The sequence below is a fragment of the Triturus cristatus genome, chromosome 3_2 (assembly GCF_964204655.1).
Source record: "Triturus cristatus chromosome 3_2, aTriCri1.1, whole genome shotgun sequence".
Taxonomy (NCBI): Eukaryota; Metazoa; Chordata; class Amphibia; order Caudata; family Salamandridae; genus Triturus; species Triturus cristatus.
In genome coordinates, this window is record NC_140584.1 from 1032823732 (window position 1) to 1032842611 (window position 18880).

The 18880-nt window shown below is 46.5% G+C and overlaps 1 protein-coding gene across 2 annotated transcripts in view; it reads right to left on the minus strand.

Moving 5' to 3' along the window:
- LOC146859048 (septin-4-like) overlaps positions 1-18880 on the minus strand; it is a 328318-nt gene that overhangs the window by 63582 nt on the left and 245856 nt on the right. For both annotated transcript variants that reach the window (XM_085649678.1, XM_085649677.1), the window contains exons 7-9: positions 8366-8500; positions 8131-8248; positions 4964-5065 (exon numbers count right to left, since the gene is read on the minus strand). In XM_085649678.1, the coding sequence (XP_085505804.1) occupies positions 4964-5065; positions 8131-8248; positions 8366-8500 (355 nt within the window). The remainder of the gene's footprint in view (positions 1-4963; positions 5066-8130; positions 8249-8365; positions 8501-18880) is intronic.

Here is an 18880-nt window from a genome sequence, read left to right on the forward strand (position 1 = left end):
CTTATTGTGTTCCTCTCGGCCCCCAACCTAACTAGGGATCCTTCTTAAGTTAATTTTGTGTAATAAGCTGTGAAGTGTCTTTCACACTGACCTGAGCACTAAATAAAAATATTAAAAAATACTAAACTCAAAATGTTTCAGTTTAGCCCAATCTTGGTGTTTTCTTGGCAAGAAAAAGGCTAAAGCGTCAAAGACGTCCATTCAGTAAGGCATAAATATCGCTTCCCTTTGTGGTTTTTGAAAGTGTCTAAACTGACAGATATCTGTGTTTTTCTTTGAGCGCCCCTCTTCTAGATCTCTCCCTCAGTTTCGTGGGTCTTAGAATTCTGTTGACTGCTCTACAGAGTCTGATTCTGCCCCCCTCTCACCCTTACTTCCATGTGTTTGCCTTCAAAGTAAATTACCCCCTCGATTTTACACATACCTCAAAAAGGTGGAAGCTCTTCTCTGTCATTTTTACGCAAGGGGCCTTCAGAGTACTCCCCTGTGCACATGGATGACATTTGAACACTTTTTGAAATACTTGTCAAGCAGAGAGCTATAGCTGGAGCAAACATCATTAAGTACATTTTTAACACTCGAGTCACTCAGGACTTGACTACAGTAGAACTTGTGAGAGACTGAAGGGCCCACTGCATACACTGCACATCTGAGCAAGAGAGCCCAGAAGGGAACTATTGTCACTGCTAAATAAGCAATCTTTTGCATCATTGGATCTTTCTCTGATTCATGCACTGTAGTACCTGATGGAATTCATAACGCCTTAGAATTGGGTAGAGCTTTGTAAATAAACAGCAATGCCTGCAGATGATGTGAACAGAAATCCATTCAGTAGCACCAGCATCACTCAATTAACTCTTGTGACACATGTCCTAGTGAAACATGGCCAGGGATAATTCACTTTTTAAAAAAAGATTCTTATGCACCACACAATGTGCTAAGGGACTGAAGGCTGGTGACACTAGGAATAACTGCTTCATACACCACAAAAGGTTGTGTTGAAAGCTTAAGATCTTGGGGGCATATTATCAAGGGCGGCGTTACAATTATCGGGCTTCATAATATGCCGCAGAGAATTCCAATAGAAGCCCAGGTTCACACCAGAACATGGGCTTCTATTGGAATTCTCAAGGGTATATTATCAAGCCTATTATCGCCGCTTTTAGCAGCAGTTTCCGGAAGCTAAAGCGGCGATAATTTTAACACCGTGCTTGATAATATGCCCCCAGGTTCTGTCCATATAATAGGCTATAGTATTCTACACTAGGTTCAGAAGCATCTTGGCTTTCCTCAAATCAGAAATGTTTCATACTACATCCCCTCCTAAATGTGGGGACATATACTGCTTTGAAGGGATGAACTGCTGCAGGAGTGTATTTCTACTTGAAGAGTTGGACCATGAATGTTTGCAGGAGCAAGGGGATCTCAAAGACAAGTGCGCTGAATTTGATAACCATAATGTAGGGTTACTTGACAATGAGCATGACCTGACATTGGAGGCTGGACACAGAGTGACGTGAGCGCGGAGCACCAAAAGCACTTCTTAAACTGGCAAGCCACAGCCTTAGAGTAGACAAGATCAGAAAATGCAAGGAGCTAACCAGTCAGCAATTATATCACATTGTAAAATAACTAAAAACTCACAAAAGGAAGCACAAAAGACAAAAACTGAAACACGTTATGAAAAAAAAAAATACAAAATAATAATGAAAACATACAATGAGAAGTGGAACAAAAAAGCAGAAAGGAACTATGCAAACATTATAGAAATGCCGGAAAACATCGGTGTAGAGTCCAGAGATCCTCATTCACATACAAGCGATGCTATGAAATGCCATGTTAGCTGCTAGCAGATCGCTGAACCTATGTAAAAGGGAAAATTAAGGGCATATGTGCAAGTCCATATCGTCCTCAGAACGTCACTGTAAGTGATGATAAGGTGGCGATAGGGGCCTCGTCTTATTTACAAGGCAGTGTTAAGCTACTTAACCCCTTCAGTGCCCATGACGAGCTGGACTCGTCATGGGCTGCGGTGGCGCTGTGCCCATGACGAGTCCAGCTCGTCATGAACTCCGCCCGCTAATGGAAGGCGCGGCACTGGGCGGGGAAAGGGGCGGGCATGCAAGGGGTTAAAGGGCCTTGTGCAGCACCCATGGAAATAGCAAAAAGCTGTTGTTTGTTTATGTACAATAAGGTGTCCCTTCCTGTACAAAAATAAACGTTGGACAAAATGACGTTTTGTGACTTCCATGTGTGCTGCATTAGGCAGCACACATAGAAGTGTCAAAATGGCATTTAAAGTTTGTTTATGTACAGGAATGGGGACCTTGCTGACATAAACAATCTTTTCCCTGCACACAGACACCTTTGCACTTTGGTGCAAGGGTGCCTTTGTTGGCGCTACACTGCCAAGTGTAGCGCCAGCGCATGGGGAAACTTAGGGCTGCACCATATTGTCATAAATATGGTGCAGCCTTGCGTTTCTGAAGTGACGGAGCATGGCGTGAAGCCAAGAAGGCTAACACCACGTTCCACTACTTCAGTTGTAAATATCCCTCCCAGCGTTATGCTATATAACGGAGATGGAACATATAGAACTGGTGTGGGATGGATACCCTATACAAGAGAAACTGTGATTTAAAACACATCATTGATCCCTTGACTTTCTCAGGGCTGCATCAGCTTTTGAATGCAGATTTGCCGATCTAACCCTCACTGTCTTAATCTTGTGCCCCCCACGCCCCGCTAGCGTCAGCTGCATGTTTAGTGACATAAATGATGACATACATAACTTCGCCCTGAAAATGGAGACATAGTTGGAATCAGGATGGATGTTAAAAAAAACAATACTCACCTACCCTCCGTACAAGGTCCAGCAAGCAAACAAGTCTCACTACAGAAACCGGTTTTCCCCGAAACCCAATATGGCTAGGGAAGTGTTTCTGGTAATCGAAGAGCTAAAGGCGCCACTTTCAAAGCTAAGCACATCCTCACATTTCAAGGAACTGTGGAATACACTTTCTGATTTTTTTGTCGATAAAATTGCTCAGATAAAATCTCTTATCGCACAAGATTCTGTCCTCTATCCCAAACCTTTGCCATTAAATGACCAGACGGCGTCATTCGGTGATAGGGTAGTAGAGTTACGGAAATCTTAACCAATGAGCTGTCCTGGGTCATGTTTAGTGGTCGACCATCTGGATCCCCTGGGCCTGATGCTCTGTCACTTGGCCCTGTTCTAACCCTTCAGCTTTTGTTGTTATTCGACAGTTCTTTAAAACAAGTGCAAGGAATAGACTTCTTCCCTGAAAGTCGGCAATCTGCGTCCAACCTCTCCTAATGACTTTCCTCCTGACCTCGCTTCTATCACACCTAGGAAAGGTTCTAGAGAACTTGTTTTTCGCCAGCTGCATGCCACCAATGAAAGCAATGCCAGCCGGGATTCCTGAAGGGCGGCCTCCCTTCTGGACCTGTCTGGGTTAACCTACTGAGACTGGTGGAGGACAGAGGTATTATGGGCCTTGTTCTGTTAGACTGTTCAAGGGCTTTCAACACCACTGACCCCGCCATCCTTCTTACTAGACCCTCTGACTAGACCCCTGGGAGTGGGATATTGGAGGCATTGCATCGAATCTTTCTTTGACTGAGAGGGAGCAAATTGACACATTTCCCCCTTTTAGACATGAGGTAAAGCAGATTGGCAGCCTGGCCTGAGGCCATGGGTTCTCCTCCAGTTCCATCCAATACTGTACGCACCACAGGCATCTGTGTTGATGCCAACCTGTCCCTTAATGGAGAAGTAGCAAACACCACGAGCACCTGCCTTTGGCAATCAAACTAAAGGAAATGTGACTCTATAAATAAAGAACAGCATATTCCTGTAGCCAGCGCTCTCATTCCATCTTACCTTGACTACGGCAATGCGATACATCTGGCTGTCACAAACAGACCGAAAGACGACAACTGGCATAAAGGAGACATCCAGACTCCTCACTGGGACCAGGAGAAGTGACCAGATTTCTCCCATCCTTCTGACTCTTCACTGGCTCCTGATTGGCAACGCATTCTTTTTAAAGCACCAGTTATTGTTCATTGTGTAATACAAAGCACCTCCCAAGAAGTCACGCCAGCTGCGTTTTTACCTTACGTACCACCATGGGCCCATTTGTTCAACAGGACAATAGTAACGCCAGACAAGGACTGTTTCAGGTGGTGACAGGACCTCTTCCGCAGTGGCAGCAAAGGCTCGCAGCACGCCCCCCCCCCACACCCACTCACGCCACCCCCTCCACGGCTCTGGGCACTATCACCACTCATTCAGGCTCTTCACAGACAGCTGAAGACTTTGCTTGCTAATCATGAAGCATCTATTACTTTCATGAAACCTCATACCTATCGGTTTCCTTCTTGTCTTCCTCTCTTCTATGGTTATGCCTGATGTAATAGCACCAAGAAGCTACAGTGCACACAGCACCCTTTGCATATTAAATAACATAACACAACATCAGCTGCGGAACAGAGTGAACTACAATATCTCCAAAGACACTGGGGGAGTCCTGTTCTGGTAGCTTGGAAACTTAGATATATGCCAATGTATTCTCTATTTGTTTCAAGTGTTTTAAAATGTTCAGCATGTGTTCCACCAGGATTTTCCCCAACAATAGGAAAGAATTGAGATGGTGGTGAATCTGATATCATAATGGATAACTCTAATGGTACATTTAGAGATGCCTGAACACAGACCCACTACATTCTTTTATGTTATTCCCACCACCCCACACAATTGTGAACTGATGCCTCAGCCCATAAGCCAATATCCTAAGTACAGACACTAATCACCAAGCGTTGACTGGATCATGAGTTCTGCAATCCACCACCCAGATGGCAGATCCTGAGATCTGATGCTATCCACCAGTAACAGTGGGAAGATACAGGGACGTTTACTCACCACACTTCATCTTACCTTCAGTTCCTGGTCCTGCACCTTGAACTCCTCATCTTCGTCAGAGTCACAGTCCGGAAACTGGTAGATCCGCAGTCCATAGTGGTCAATCTCCTCGCGGATCTGTGCAGGGATATAACATCACGTTAATGGGAGCTTGATGTGTTGTACCCTCCAGCTGCAACCTGCCTTGCAAATAGAAGCGTTGTGTGCGGAACGGGATCCCCGATCGACCAACACAGGTGCACTCATGAGCGGGAGCCCTTACAGGACACCAGGCTGATCATAGAAGCACCAGTCAGAATTAAGCATGGAGACCAGAACTAGGGTTTGGGGACAGCTTATAAATCAACAACTCTGCTACAGGCGGAAAATGGATGGGGGGGGTTCTCCTTATCTTGAATCCCTCATGCCACACACGATGGTCCAGGTTATCAAACAAACTCAAAAGCAACAACTCAACTACCACTCCTGACACCATCAGACACTTTAATAATCACCAAGTCACAGCCCATTCTATGGAAATTGACTTGCTATTTCAATGAGCTCAAGGGGATTGACTGCTGCCCTTGGCAGAATCACAAAAAATAGTACAACATCCCAGTGAATACACACATAAGTGTAAGAAAACATATACTTCACCACAGCCCTAGCCTAGTCAACCCCTTCCTCCTTTACCATTCGGGTTTTCTGCACCTGAAAAATGTGTTCCATGTGGAAAAATACCTTCCCTCACTCCCCCAGGAAATAATATAGGGGTGTGTGGGTGCTTTTCAAACCCAATTTGCAAACGTAAATACAGACTTTTTAGCACTACGATTAGGGGTACACTGAATGTGATAAAAAATTGGGAATATTTTTGAATACCCACAATGTTATGACTTTGTGGGTATTCACTGCCTTCTCACACATGTGTCGGGTAAATAGACTTAACCACATGGTGATCACTGGGGCCCAGATTTACTAAGGGCCTGTGTCACTGTTGCATCACTCTTGGTGACAAGGTGATGCAAGCCGTTACGTGAGATTTACTATGCCACGTAGAGCTGCCTTGCATGGCTCTACGTGGCACAGTAAATCTCGAGTAGCGCAAGTCGCTGCCGTGGGTAACTCTGCCCTAGGAAGGCATTCCATGGGTGGAGCGCGGGTGTTCCCATGCATCTACCCACAGCTTTTGGCGCATTCCCAGATTTACCTACACTAATAAACCTGAGAATGCGTGAAAATTGTACGCCTTCCCAGGGGAGTCATAACGAGGGGAAATATGTTTATTTCTTGTTATTTTTTCCTTCTTTCTAAGTGTGCTGAACAGTACAGCAATGCCTCAGAGGATTGTTTTTGTGCAGGAAGGTGTCCGTTCCGGCACAAAAAGTATCATGCCTGCAATGTAGACATCCTTGAGCTGTGGTAGGCACCAATGCACAATGGAGCAAGGGTCCCAGAGTTGGTCCTAGGCTGTACTCTGGTGTGTCAGCATAGACAAAGAGCAGGAACGCCCCATAGCTTATCTAAAATGGCACATTCCTGCTCTCTCCATTGGATACAGCACAGAGCAGAAAGTTGTCTTGCTGCATTGCGCTGTGTCTAATGTTACCATAGGTGAGCTGGAAATTCTTACACAACTCGTGTGTGGAAGTTTGCACTGCTTTAATACACTATTGTTTGCAATCGCCTCAGTAGATGGGAGGCGGGCCGAGGTCCTTGTTTGTGCTGTTGGAGAGGGGAAGCGAGGCATTATGTAGTGCCTAGAAGATGTGGTGCTCTATGCGTTCGCTCACGCACTGCTGGCGCTCCCAAGTCCCCCCTCCTTATTTCCTTGGCTGCCCTCCTTTGAGCTTTCACGCTCCTTCTGACTAAGATCACACAGTGGTTGGTAGGTCCAATGGTGAGGTCCCTGAGGAACTGGTGTGATACAAGATGATGAGGGGTTCTTGCAAAATAGCATGAGGGGCCCCTGAGATTCCGGCCAAGTGTCCAACTCCAGGCACTAAGCACTGAGTCCGGGCCCTCACACACAAACAACACCATCGGATTGAGCCTTCAGCATGCCACACCCGAAGAGGTGAGACTGTGCCCACCAAGGACCTACAGGCGCTCATGCTACGCATCTGCCTTGTGCAATACTTGATAGACAGGACCATGGTACCAAGTTCATGGCGAAGTAGGGTCAGAAAAACTGAGAAAAAATATGTCAAAGAACGGCTGTCACAGAGACAGAAAGCATTGCTGGCCATACACCACTTGGGTAAAGAAATATGTGCCCTGAGAGGAGACTGCGAGTGAGGCGTCGTGAATCTGAGAAAACGCGAGAAAGGGTATAAAAGAATTAAAGATAAAACCTGAATAAACAGGATGAATCTCCAGAGAGCCTTGTGCGGTGAGTCAAGCAGCAGCGTTGGTGGGTGGATATCTGAGCACAGCAAGACAATGTCAAAAGACACAGTATTTGCAGGTGTTTTTATTTGGACACTTTGACTGAACATAAAAGAAAAATTGGTTCTAAGACATCATTTTTTGTTAACTCTCACAGTATCTGGTGGGAACTTTCTCAAAAGGTATAAACTGGAAGGAGATCCCTTGCTGGACAGTGTCAGGACATCTGCAACCACAACTGTATATATCTCCCCGAGGCGGGTCATGGCCCAGATTCTGGCTACAGTAACAGTCTGCACATGCGAGGGAGAGAGAAGGCACAGGATTGGCTCACTGGCTTCATAGGGTCATCGCCTGCTTGACAGAAGCCTTATGCTTTCCAACATGGCGATCTCTTTACTAATCTCAGCTCAATCGCCCACCTCAGATCGCTTCTAGCCTCAGTTGCCTAACACTGACCTCCACAACAAACCGCGGTAACTTATCACTGAAGACACACAACAGCCATGCAGGTCTTGTGGAAACCGTCAAACAAAAATGAGGGAAAGGAGGTGAAATGTTAGATTTCCCAGAGCGGCGGCTGGTTCTGTAGGACCTTCTGCTCAGAGTGAGAATGACCTCAAAAGCCCCAGACTGACCTGGCGGCGACTCCACTGCCTTGAAGAGCTCACTGACATGAGTGATGGAATCACCACCATCACAGAAGCACCATCGCTGACATTTATGAGGCAAACCTTGAACCCCTCAGTGACACCTTACGTGTCCTTCAGCTGTGACTTTAGAAAGACCATCAATTGCCCCCCAGTTGAGCTCACCCTCTGTTTCTTTTTCTCCACCTCAGCTGGTGTGAGGGTGTCCGCCTTCCCCAGGATGGGCACAATGTTCACCCTGTCGTGGAGCGCTCGCATGAATTCGATATCCAGGGGCCGCAGGCTGTGGAGAGAAGAAGCGGGTCAGTGGAGATGGTGCAGGTTGCAGGCAGTATAGCCTGATCGAGTCATGCTCTGAATGTGTATGTGGGCAGCGGTGCGCCTGCCTCTTTCCCCATACCCGCGGCCAAATGGCGAGATGAAGTAGAGGCAGCAATGAACGCGGTTGTCCTGGATGTTCCTCCGGTCCAATCCACTCTCGTCGCGGAAGTACTGCTCAAACTGCTGCTCCACATAGTCAGCAACGACCTTCCAGCTGGGGAGAGGGGAGGATAGTATTCAATATGACATGAAACGTCACATCAGAAAATGTGAACGTCCCTACTTCCGGGTTCTACTGTCCACAGCCATGGATGTCAATTTACCAAAATGCCAAGGGTTGCGCGAGTGACTTCACATGCCACTTGACATTCACTTTCACTTAGACATATATATGCTTATACATACCCATGCATTCACACACACTCACACATATGCACACATACGCACACTCTGCCAAGACATACGCACACATTCACACATACACACACTCTCTTACATAAACACACTCAAAACTGCACACACAACATACTTACATTTAAAATCATTTTATTTACTTACCTCCGTTGCCAGGGAAAGTCATATTCCAACTATTTGTACTCCATTTTTGATTAAACTAATAGCGAATAATGTAATATTATTGACTATTAGTATAATAACAAACAAGTTGAGTGAAGCCCCTACCATGATGTGATCAGAGTTTGAGAGCCAGGATATTCTACAGCGAGAACAGAGGTTCAGAGGTAGCGAATTCCATGGCGTCATCAAGGCTTTGAAATGAAATGAAATGAAATGAAAGGGGATTTATAAAGCGCGACTGCTGCCCCAAGGCGTCCAAGCGCTGAGTAGAAAAACTGATTCACTGAGGGAATAGCTGAGGGAGAAAGGAGTGGAATTAGTTTCTGAACAGGAAAGTTTTTAATTCCTTGCGGAAGGAGGGGAGGCTGGGATTGGATCTAAGGGATAGGGGAAGAGAGTTCCATAGTTTGGCGGCATTGAAGGTGAAGGTCCTGCCTCCTGCTCTTGACCTCTTAATTCTGGGTACTGTGGCTAGAAAGGCATAAGTTGAGCGCAGCAGTTTCCCGGGGAGGTAGGGAGTGAGAAGAGAGTGATTGATCTCCGGGTTTGCTCTGTAAAATGCTTGATGGGATATGCATAGGGTTTTGTATTTTATTCTTTCCCTCACCGGGAGCCAATGTAGTGATCGAATTCCCATTTTGGCAGATTCTTTTCTCTGTATCTTAAGTAGCGTACGTGCCGCACAGTTCTGAATTCGCTGTAGTTTTAGCAGCACGTATTCAGGGGCTCCCAAATAGAGAGCATTATTGAAGTCTATCCGGGACTGGATGAGGCCCTGAATGACCACCTGTTGAGCTTCGAAGGGTAGGAGGGGCAGAATTTTTCTCAGCATACGAATGATACCAAAACACGTTGCTGAAGTTTTGGTAGCCTGGGTATTCAGAGTGAGTGATTTGTCAAGCCACACTCCCAGGCTTTTGATGTACTCCTTCGGGGTAGGTGGTGGGCCTAAACTAGGAGGCCATAGCCGGTCAAAGGCAGTGAGGGTGGGGGGGCCGAGGAGCATGACCTCGGTTTTATCCCCATTTAATTTTAGTGAGGATGCTGTCATCCATTTCCTCACCTCTTCCATGCAGGCCGTTAGGTTATCTCGAGACAGGGCTTACAATGGTACGACCAGGGCTGGGAGGTAGGTCTACCTTTGGTAGGATCATGGGCTTCAAAAAGGACAGTATATTGTAAGAGCAAAGGCAGAGATGTATCAATTCCCATGGAAGGATCTGGAGCTGAGAGGTTTGGATTCCTGTGGGGGGATCAGGGCTTCCACTGGTGTGAACAGTGGTGGGTGGGATGCGGGGTTTCCATTGGTATTAATCGGGGCCGAGATGTGGGGCTTCCACTTGTATAAAGGGGTGAGATGCGGGGCTTCCACTGGTGTGAACAGGGGCTGGGATGCGGGGTTTCCATTGGTGTGAACAGGGGCCGAGATGCGGGGCTTCCATTGGGGTGAAGAGGGTCGAGAGGCGGGGCTTCCAATGGGGTGAAGAGGGCCGAGAGGCGGGGCTTCCATTTGTATAAAGGGGGCTGAGATGCGGGGCTTCCTTTGGTATAAATTAAAGGGGGCTGAGATGCGGGGCTTCCATTGGTGTGAAGGGGGGCAGAGAGGCGGGGCTTCCATTGGTATAAAGGGGGCTGAGATGCGGGGTTTTAATTGGTGTGAAGGGGGGCCGGGATGCGGGGCTTCCATTGCTACATGCTATGTTCAGAAGCTATGGGGTAGGTCCAGGGGCGTAGGAGACACTAAAATTCTGGGGGGGACAGGGACAACCTTGTGCACTTTCCAGTGACCCTATACAAATCACCGCCCGTTAAACAAATACAATTGAAGTGAAATATTGAGAAAAGCAGGCATGTAGTCACAGTTTGCATGTATGCTTTATTGTTATTTACATTCATATAGTAATGAGACCAAATGTTTAAAAAAAACATATATATGAATCTTGCATCTTAATGCACAAAGCAAACAAAGGCCGCTGACTTAGGGTGGGGGCGTCGTGTTTGCAAGTGCATTATGGTTTGAAAAGTACCTGCTGCTGCATTCTTGGTCTCCAGCAATTTTCAGGCAACAATAAAAATGTGAAGATATCTTTGGTGATTAATGTTCTTTTTTTGAGAGGGATCGAAGGCTTGTCTAGTGAAAGTTTTAATTCAAAAGGTCAGTGAGTTACTGCTTTTGTCTGAGATATTCTTTTGGTATTTGAAGTTTATAAGTTTATAGGTTAAAATCCTAACATTGAACAGTGAGCTATTAACCGTCATCAAAGAGCTGCATAAAAACTTCAATGTATAGATTAGAACGTTATGATTTTTCCCCAGTCTTTCCCTATCCTAATGTTGGAAAATGGGTTCATTAGGATAGAAATCAATTTTGATTATTGAAGAGAACCCCCCAACCATGGTGTTATGTTTTACATTCTGAGTTTGTGTTTCTCTAGTGTTGCAAAGCCGCCCTGGGCACTCCTCAACTTTTTGCTGACTGGTACTGGTGGTACCTGACTGACTGACCCTGGCCTCTGCCTAAACAGCCAGTGCTATTCTGAAAGAGGCACTTAAAAATACAGTGAAAACACCTACATACACTAGGGTGCACTATGGGTTAGGGTCCCCCTATGATTGGCATGACCTCTCCTATAAGGCCCTAGTACATAATAGGGCAGGGGGATTAGAACTACTTTTAAGTCCCTAGAATATAATAAGGCATGGCAGTTTAGAGACCAGCAGCCCTTTCCGCGCTTGCATGTGTGCACTGCTGAAGCCTGAGGTCAGTTTAAAAGTAGCCCTGTGCAAATTGTGCCCGAACTCGACTTTTGGGTTTGGGGAACTTACAAATTGATCAACTACAATGTTGGGGCAAAATTAAGTGGAAAAATGTTTTCCACTTAACTATGGCTGTATCATATTTGCCACATAATACATCATCTGCTGCATAATCTAACGATTTCCTCCAAAACAATTTTGTAGCTCAAACGGATCCCAAATTACTACTTGTGTTGCTGTGAAGTTTAGGGCCCTTTGCAAAGGTTAGTAAAGAAAACAATTCCTAAGAAAACAATTGGTCCCAGACACTCCTAATGACACTCAAATTAATACCTGTAGGAGAGTGTAGTATGCAATCAATTCATACAACCGAAAATGTATAATGTAAAGGCACATTCAACAGGGAAATCTCATAGATAAGAGGCCAACCAAAGTCAATTAAATTGCAAACATCAATTTATATCCCGCTGAATCATATTCATAAAATGCAAACTTAGGGGCTGACTACGATGGCAGGCGGACTTCAGTACCACCGCCATCGAATCGGGGAATGGGACCGCTGGCCTTCAAGGTGGAGCCCCCACTATAGGCATTACAATGCGACTGCCACTACGGTGTTCGCAGTGCCTATCTTTTACATTGCAGCAGGTGCTGCTGGCTGCATCATCCGCCGCAAAGTAAAAAAAAAGGTACATGTTAAATATATCGGTGCCTGCCACATGGTGCAGTGATATGTTGTGGGGCATCTTAGATGCCCCCCAGGACCCATATCTGGGGGCCAGGGGTAAAGGGGCCTGCTACAGGCCCCCAATTTCCCTTTCGCCAGCATTTCCATGGCAGGTGAACCGCCATTGATAAGCTGGCGGGTAAGGGACATCGTAATCCCTGCTGCGGTGCATGGTAGGCACCACCAGCATTGTAGGAACCACGAGCCCCTCCACCACACCGGCGGGCTCAAGAAGCCAGTCGGATGCGTGGTGGTTGGTTTTTCCGACCGCCAGGTAACCACCCGCCATTGTAATATGGCGGGCTGTGATGCAGTCACCAATGGCGGTGGGACCGCCACACCGACAGGGTGACGTGGCGGTCCCACTGCCATTATAATCACCCCCTAAGTTTGATGTGCATGCAAATCCTACATTGCCAACCCCTGGCAAGTTGCACTGCTAGTGCTGGAAAAAGGCCAATGGAGGTACCAATGGGTGAGGTGGACTGGCCTCAAGGGTCTTGTGACCTCAGTGACAGATTCACTGTCGATCTAGGATGTGCTTCTTCATATGCCTGCCCGTAAGACTGGAAGTGAACTGCAGTATGGATTGTGGTGGACAGGTCCACCTGCAGGTGCTAAGACACCTGGGCTTCTAAGGTCTATCGGGCCTTCTAAGGTGTAGCATCGGAATAAGCTCTGTCAGGAGTGTGGTATGGTGAACTGGTCATGAAGGTCTGAACATGGTTCTCCAGTTCCAAATTCAGCAGCTCTGGCCAGAGTGCCACATTCTCTCCCACACTGAACACCATACTGCCCCACTGAGAGAAACTCGCACTGCCTTCAGCACAACTCAATTGTGCTGCAACTAAATTCAAATTATGCACTAGACAACAGTAAAATGCTGCCTGAAAAAAATGAATAACACCCTGGAAAAAGCAAACACTCCTAGGGAATGCAAGAATAAGCAAAGCATGTGAACTGTAATCAGAAAAAAACATGGTTACCTTAACGGTTTTAAACTCATTATTCAGAAATCAGTAAGTGATTTTGCCTGAAAAGTTCAAGACATGGCTACAGGACCAGGAAGGGACCCCTTTCAATGTCCATTGCTTATATCCTTTCAAAATGTATACACTTTGGTTTAAAAATGACCACATCCCCAAACACAGAGCCGCATATTATGTTATGTTATGTTAAGCCGCACTTTTTGAGCGCACGGCTACCCCAAAAGGGTGTCCCGGCGCTTTAGCAAAGAGGCCCAGAGAAACAGGAAACCAAAGGCAAAACCTACTACAGTCACAGCGGGTTACTTGGTAAAGAGCAGAGTCTTCAACTCCTTCCTAAAAGCCAGGAGGTTGTTCGCTTTCCGAAGGGAAAGTGGGAGCTCGTTCCACAAGCAGGCTGTCACAAATTGGAAGGAACGACCTCCCATCCGAACACGTTTGACCACAGGCACCTCCATTTTGGCCAGGTCCGCCGACCTCAGCAACCTCCGCGGCACATAGAAAGCAATACGCTTCCTCAGATAGTTAGGGCCAATCGCATGGAGGGCTTTAAATGCCAGAGTGAGGAGCTTAAAACTAATTCTCCCCGAAATTGGGAGCCAGTGCAGCCTAGCCAGGAGCTAGCTGTTATAAGCTAAAATAATTAAAAAGTTGAAAACGATCATATGAAACGTTTCCACTCTACCCATCAACCAGGTATTGCAGTCCCTTTAGGAATGGCGCACTTACCCACCCTGGGAAAACAATGTTGTTCAAAGAAAGAAGATAAAAAGAAAGTAGCGCTTTCACTGGCAAACTCTGTAAAGTGGCGCTAATGTGTGTGGGTGTAAATAACAGTCTGGCCTGTCTGCTGTCCACTCTGTATTGCTTTATTTAGGTATTTAACTATTTTTTCTCTCCATTCCGAGGTTTTTCTTTTCAATAGAAAACGGTCAGAAAATGAGGACATTTACAGCCAAAGTGTTCAGCCTTTTTTGGATCAATTTCACAGGGGAACAAATAAAGAAAAGGAGAGGCAAGAGAGAGTACCTTAAGAGCTGCCTCTTGAAATCAGCACGTAAGCAGGAGCGAGACAGAGACAGAAAGAGATGGAGGAATAAAGAGAGGAGGGCAGCCGCCAGAGGCAGATCAGGAGTAGTGGACACGGTCCTTGCCAGGGCACAAGTCCTAAAAAAAAAAGTGGGGGGACGCTGTCGCCGGAAGTGACGTCACAACAGGAATCTCATGAAAAGAAGTGGGGGGACGCTGTCACCGGAAGTGACGTCACAACAGGAATCTCATGAGTATTCATATGCCTTTAGATGAGGGGGCATTTCACAGCACTGCTACCCCTGGTCTGTTCCTCGATGTCCTTTGCAACCCCCCCCCCCCACTCCCCCGAGGGGGTGCCCCAGTTGCACAACGAAGTGCTCAAAAGTGCACAAGATACAGAAGGACACACATTCCAAGCGTTAACCGCTAACGCCTGCTCGCTCCGCCTCCCAATCACTCCAGCCTGCACACACCACCGGTGCCTCTTAAAGTCTCCAATTACAAATATTAGCATATCTTTGGTACACAATGCTGTCCAGCTTTTGGGCAGGGGGGACGGCGTCCACCCGGAAAAACCTGGTAAAATAAGTGGGGGGACGCCGTCCACCCGCGTGGTACCCCGACTCGAGCCCTGGTCCTTGCCATGAAGGAAAAGAGACCGCGTTTATTTTTTCTCCGTTCTCTGCCATTCCCAGAACGGCTGAGCCTTCCTGCAGCATAACAAAAGGCAGAGGGCGGGTGGCCTCTGACTCCAGGCAGGTCAAGTGCAGGGCCATTAGGTAGCGCTTTCGCGTGCTAATGGCCCTGCGATAACAGAAGGGAGAGGGGAAATTCCTTTGTCCCCTCGCCCCCCCCCCCACCCTTGTCCCCCGTGTCCCCCCCACTCCAAAATCTGGGGGGGATATATCCCCGCGTCCCCCACACTTCCTACGCCCATGGGTAGGTCTTCCTATAGTGGGATCAAGGGAGCTGATGACGGGTGTTGAAACTTTCAAACGTGGGATAAGTGGACGGATGAGACATAATATTCTATCCTTGGATCAAAGAGAGAGACCGGCTTTTTATGGTTGGGTCGGGTCATGATCCAGTGGTGAGAGCAGAAGCCTGGAGGTTTGCTCTTTTATAGGCTCAAAGTTAAGAGGCGAGGCTTCCTCTGGGGGAAGCACAGGCTGGGTAGTAGGGCTTTGTGTCGAGGAGAGAAGCTGGGAGAAGGGCTTTGAAGGTGATATCGTTAGAGGCTATTAGAGATGAGAGAGGGTGGTCGGAGGCTGGGAGGGGGTGTGGGGTGTGGGGGGGGGGGGTGCGGGGGGGGGGGAGGGGTTTACACGGTAAAGGGATTCTTGGCCTAAGAGTCTTAGACGTGATTCCGTCTGAGGTGATATCAGAGGCTTGGACCGTGGCTGATTCGTGGTGCTAAGGGAGGGCTTTCAATCGTGGTTGACACGAGGATAACTGGTGGAGTTTGGGATAATAGGGAAATCGGGATTGGAAGATCAAATACTGATCTGTAGTCAATGCTTTAGACGGGCAGGTACTGCCGGGTACCCGCACAAACGGAAAGTGCCACCACATCTCAGCACTGGTGCAACACACTTAACGGGAGAGTGCTGGAACTTCTGAGCATCAAACGGGTACCATGGGTTACTGCATGCGCTTCAATCATATTTCCATTTCGTGCTTTGGCTACAGGGATGCGATGAGTGGATCTCTCCGCTGATTGTATTTAGCACCTTGATTTTTGCGAAACCGGACCTTATTGAGTGACCAACATCCGCTTACTATTTTACTAACTTCTGTAAACTCTGTGACACCTGTTGCGGTCTTTATTAAGTACGAAGTCTAATATACCAGCAGTTCCGTCATATACCATGCGATGGCGGCAACACTCCATAACACTCCATAAATTCACTTGCGCAATTCTACCCTATTTAATGGCACACAAAAGAAAGACGTCGATGAATGCGGACCTTCATTTACGATCCTACATTTCTTTGGAGGAACATGGATGTTATAAGCGGCAGATCATGATGCATACTTGTGCCCGTGCGAATTCAATTTGTGCTGCCGAAGTAAAAAGTGTGGCTAGGCACACAAACCATCTGTGCACATGCCACGGGGTTAATCACTTGCACCAAAATGGGTGTGAATCGTTCCGGGACGGGAGAAGTAAGTGCCCACTCGACTCCAAGTCAATATGGACACATTTTCCAGTCCTGGGCCAGGGGTTTTAAGTGGGCCGGGTCCTGCCGGTGCTCAGCACCGGCAGTTCTAAAAAGCAGGTGCTGAGACGGGTTCAGATCGGGCTTTCTATTTTTGCCCTCACCCTCAGGGAGAAAAAAAAACATAATTTTGCAGCAGTGCCACCCATAACTGCATTTGGTGTAACTTCAAAGTTATAGTCCTTTCACAGTCTCATCATGTCAGAACTGAAGCATTTTCAATATTATATACAACGGAGGCATAGTTGCAGCTTTTTTTCTTATTCAACTAACAACCATTGATAAAGCCAACAGTCCTGGCTTGTTGTAGATGTAATGTTACTTGGTGTATATGTATATATATATTCCTTGAAAAAAAACACAGGTTTCAGGGACTTTAAAGTTAGGAATTAGTATTTAAAAAACCTTAAAAATTCCCTGAAAAAACCACAGGTTTCCGGGACGTTATAGTTAGTCTGACATTTCACTCGCACAAAACCAGAGACATTCAGCCGTTATAGTTAGTTGAGCTAACTATAACTCGCGCCCCACACTGTGTTGCTGATGACGTCACATATACAGTCAGTCACGCACCCACTAAATCATCCATAAAGACACTCATACACCCTCATATTTCACTCATTCTTAAATACACCTTGGCATATATATAACATTCTTAAATTTTTTAGAAACACTCAGTCACTGAATGATGTCATCAGTAATGTCATCAGTTATGTCATTTGAGATGACATCAGTGATGTTACTGACCATGTCACGAGTGATGTAATATGTGACATCATAAGCAGTGCATTGCGAAGGCACGAGTTTATAGCTCAGCTAACTATAAAAGCTGAATTTCTCTGGTTTTGTGCGCGGTAAATGTCAGCCTAATTATAACGTCCTTGAAACCTGTGTCTTTTTTCAGTGAATTTTAAAGGTTTTTTTAAATACTAAATCCTAACTATAATGTCCCTGAAACCTCTGTTCTTTTCAGTGAAGTTCTAAGGTTTTTTAAATGCAAATTCCTAACAATAACATTCCTGAAACCTGTGCTTTTTTCAGTGAATTTCTAAGGTTTTTAGAATGCTAATTTCTAACTACCCCTTCATAGGTAGGACATGTGCAGAAAGAGGAAGAAAGGCGCAGAAAGAAGCAAGAGAAGTGCAGAAAGAGGGAAGAGAGATGCAGAAAGCGGCAAGAGGGGTGCAAAACATGCAAGGGAGGTGCAGAAAGAGGCAATAGAGTTGCAGAAAGAGGGAAAAGGGGTGCAGAAATAGGCAAGACGGGTGTAGAAAGAAGCAAGAGAGGGGCAAAAAGAAGCAAGAGAAGTGCAGAAAGAACCAACAGAGGTGCAGAAAGAGGCAATAGGGGTGCATTAAGAGGCACGAGAGGTTCAGAAACAGGCAAGAGAGGTACAGTAAGAGGGAACAGCTGTGCAGAAATAGGGAAGAGAGGTGCAGAAAGAGGCAAGAGAACAGCTTAAAGAGTCAAGAGAGGCAAAGAAGGAGAGTAGAGGGGTGTAGAAAGAGGCAAGAGGGGTGTAGAAAGAAGCAAGAGAGGATCCGAAAGAAGCAAGAGAAGTGCAGAAAGATTGATGAGGGGTGCAGAAAGATGCAAGAGGGGTGCAGAAAGAAGCAAGAGAGGGGCAGAAAGAACCAACAGAGGTGCAGAAAGAGGCAAAAGGGATGCAGAAAGAGGCATGAGAACTGCAGAAAGAGGCAAGAGAGGTGCAGAAGAGAGTCAAGAGAGGCGCAGAAAGAGGGCAGAGGGGTGGAGAAAGAGGCAAGAGGGGTGCAGAAAGAAGCAAGAGAGGATCAGAAAGAAGCAATAGAAGTGCAGAACAGGCAAGAGGGGTGCAGAAAGAGGCAAGAGAAGTGCAGAAAGAAGCAACAGAAACAGAAAGAGGCAAGAAAAGTGCAGAAAGAGGCAAGAGAAGTGCAGAACAATGCAAGAGAGTTGCAGAACAGGCAAGAGGGGTGCAGAAAGAGGCAAGAGAAGTGCAGAAAGAAGCAACAGAAACAGAAAGAGGCAAGAAAAGTGCAGAAAGAGGCAAGAGAAGTGCAGAACAATGCAAGAGAGTTGCAGAGACAGGCAACAGAGGTGCAGAAAGAGGGAAGAGGGGTACAGAAAGAGGGAAGAGGGGTACAGAAAGAAACAAGAGAGGTGCCGAAAGAAGCAAGAGAAGTGCAGAAAGAAGCACCAACGGTTCAGAAAGAGGCAATAGGAGTATAGAAAGAAGCAAGAGAGGTGCAGAAAGAAGCAAGGGAAGTGCAGAAAGAAGCATGTGAGGTGAGGGAGAGGCAAGAGAAGTGCAGAAA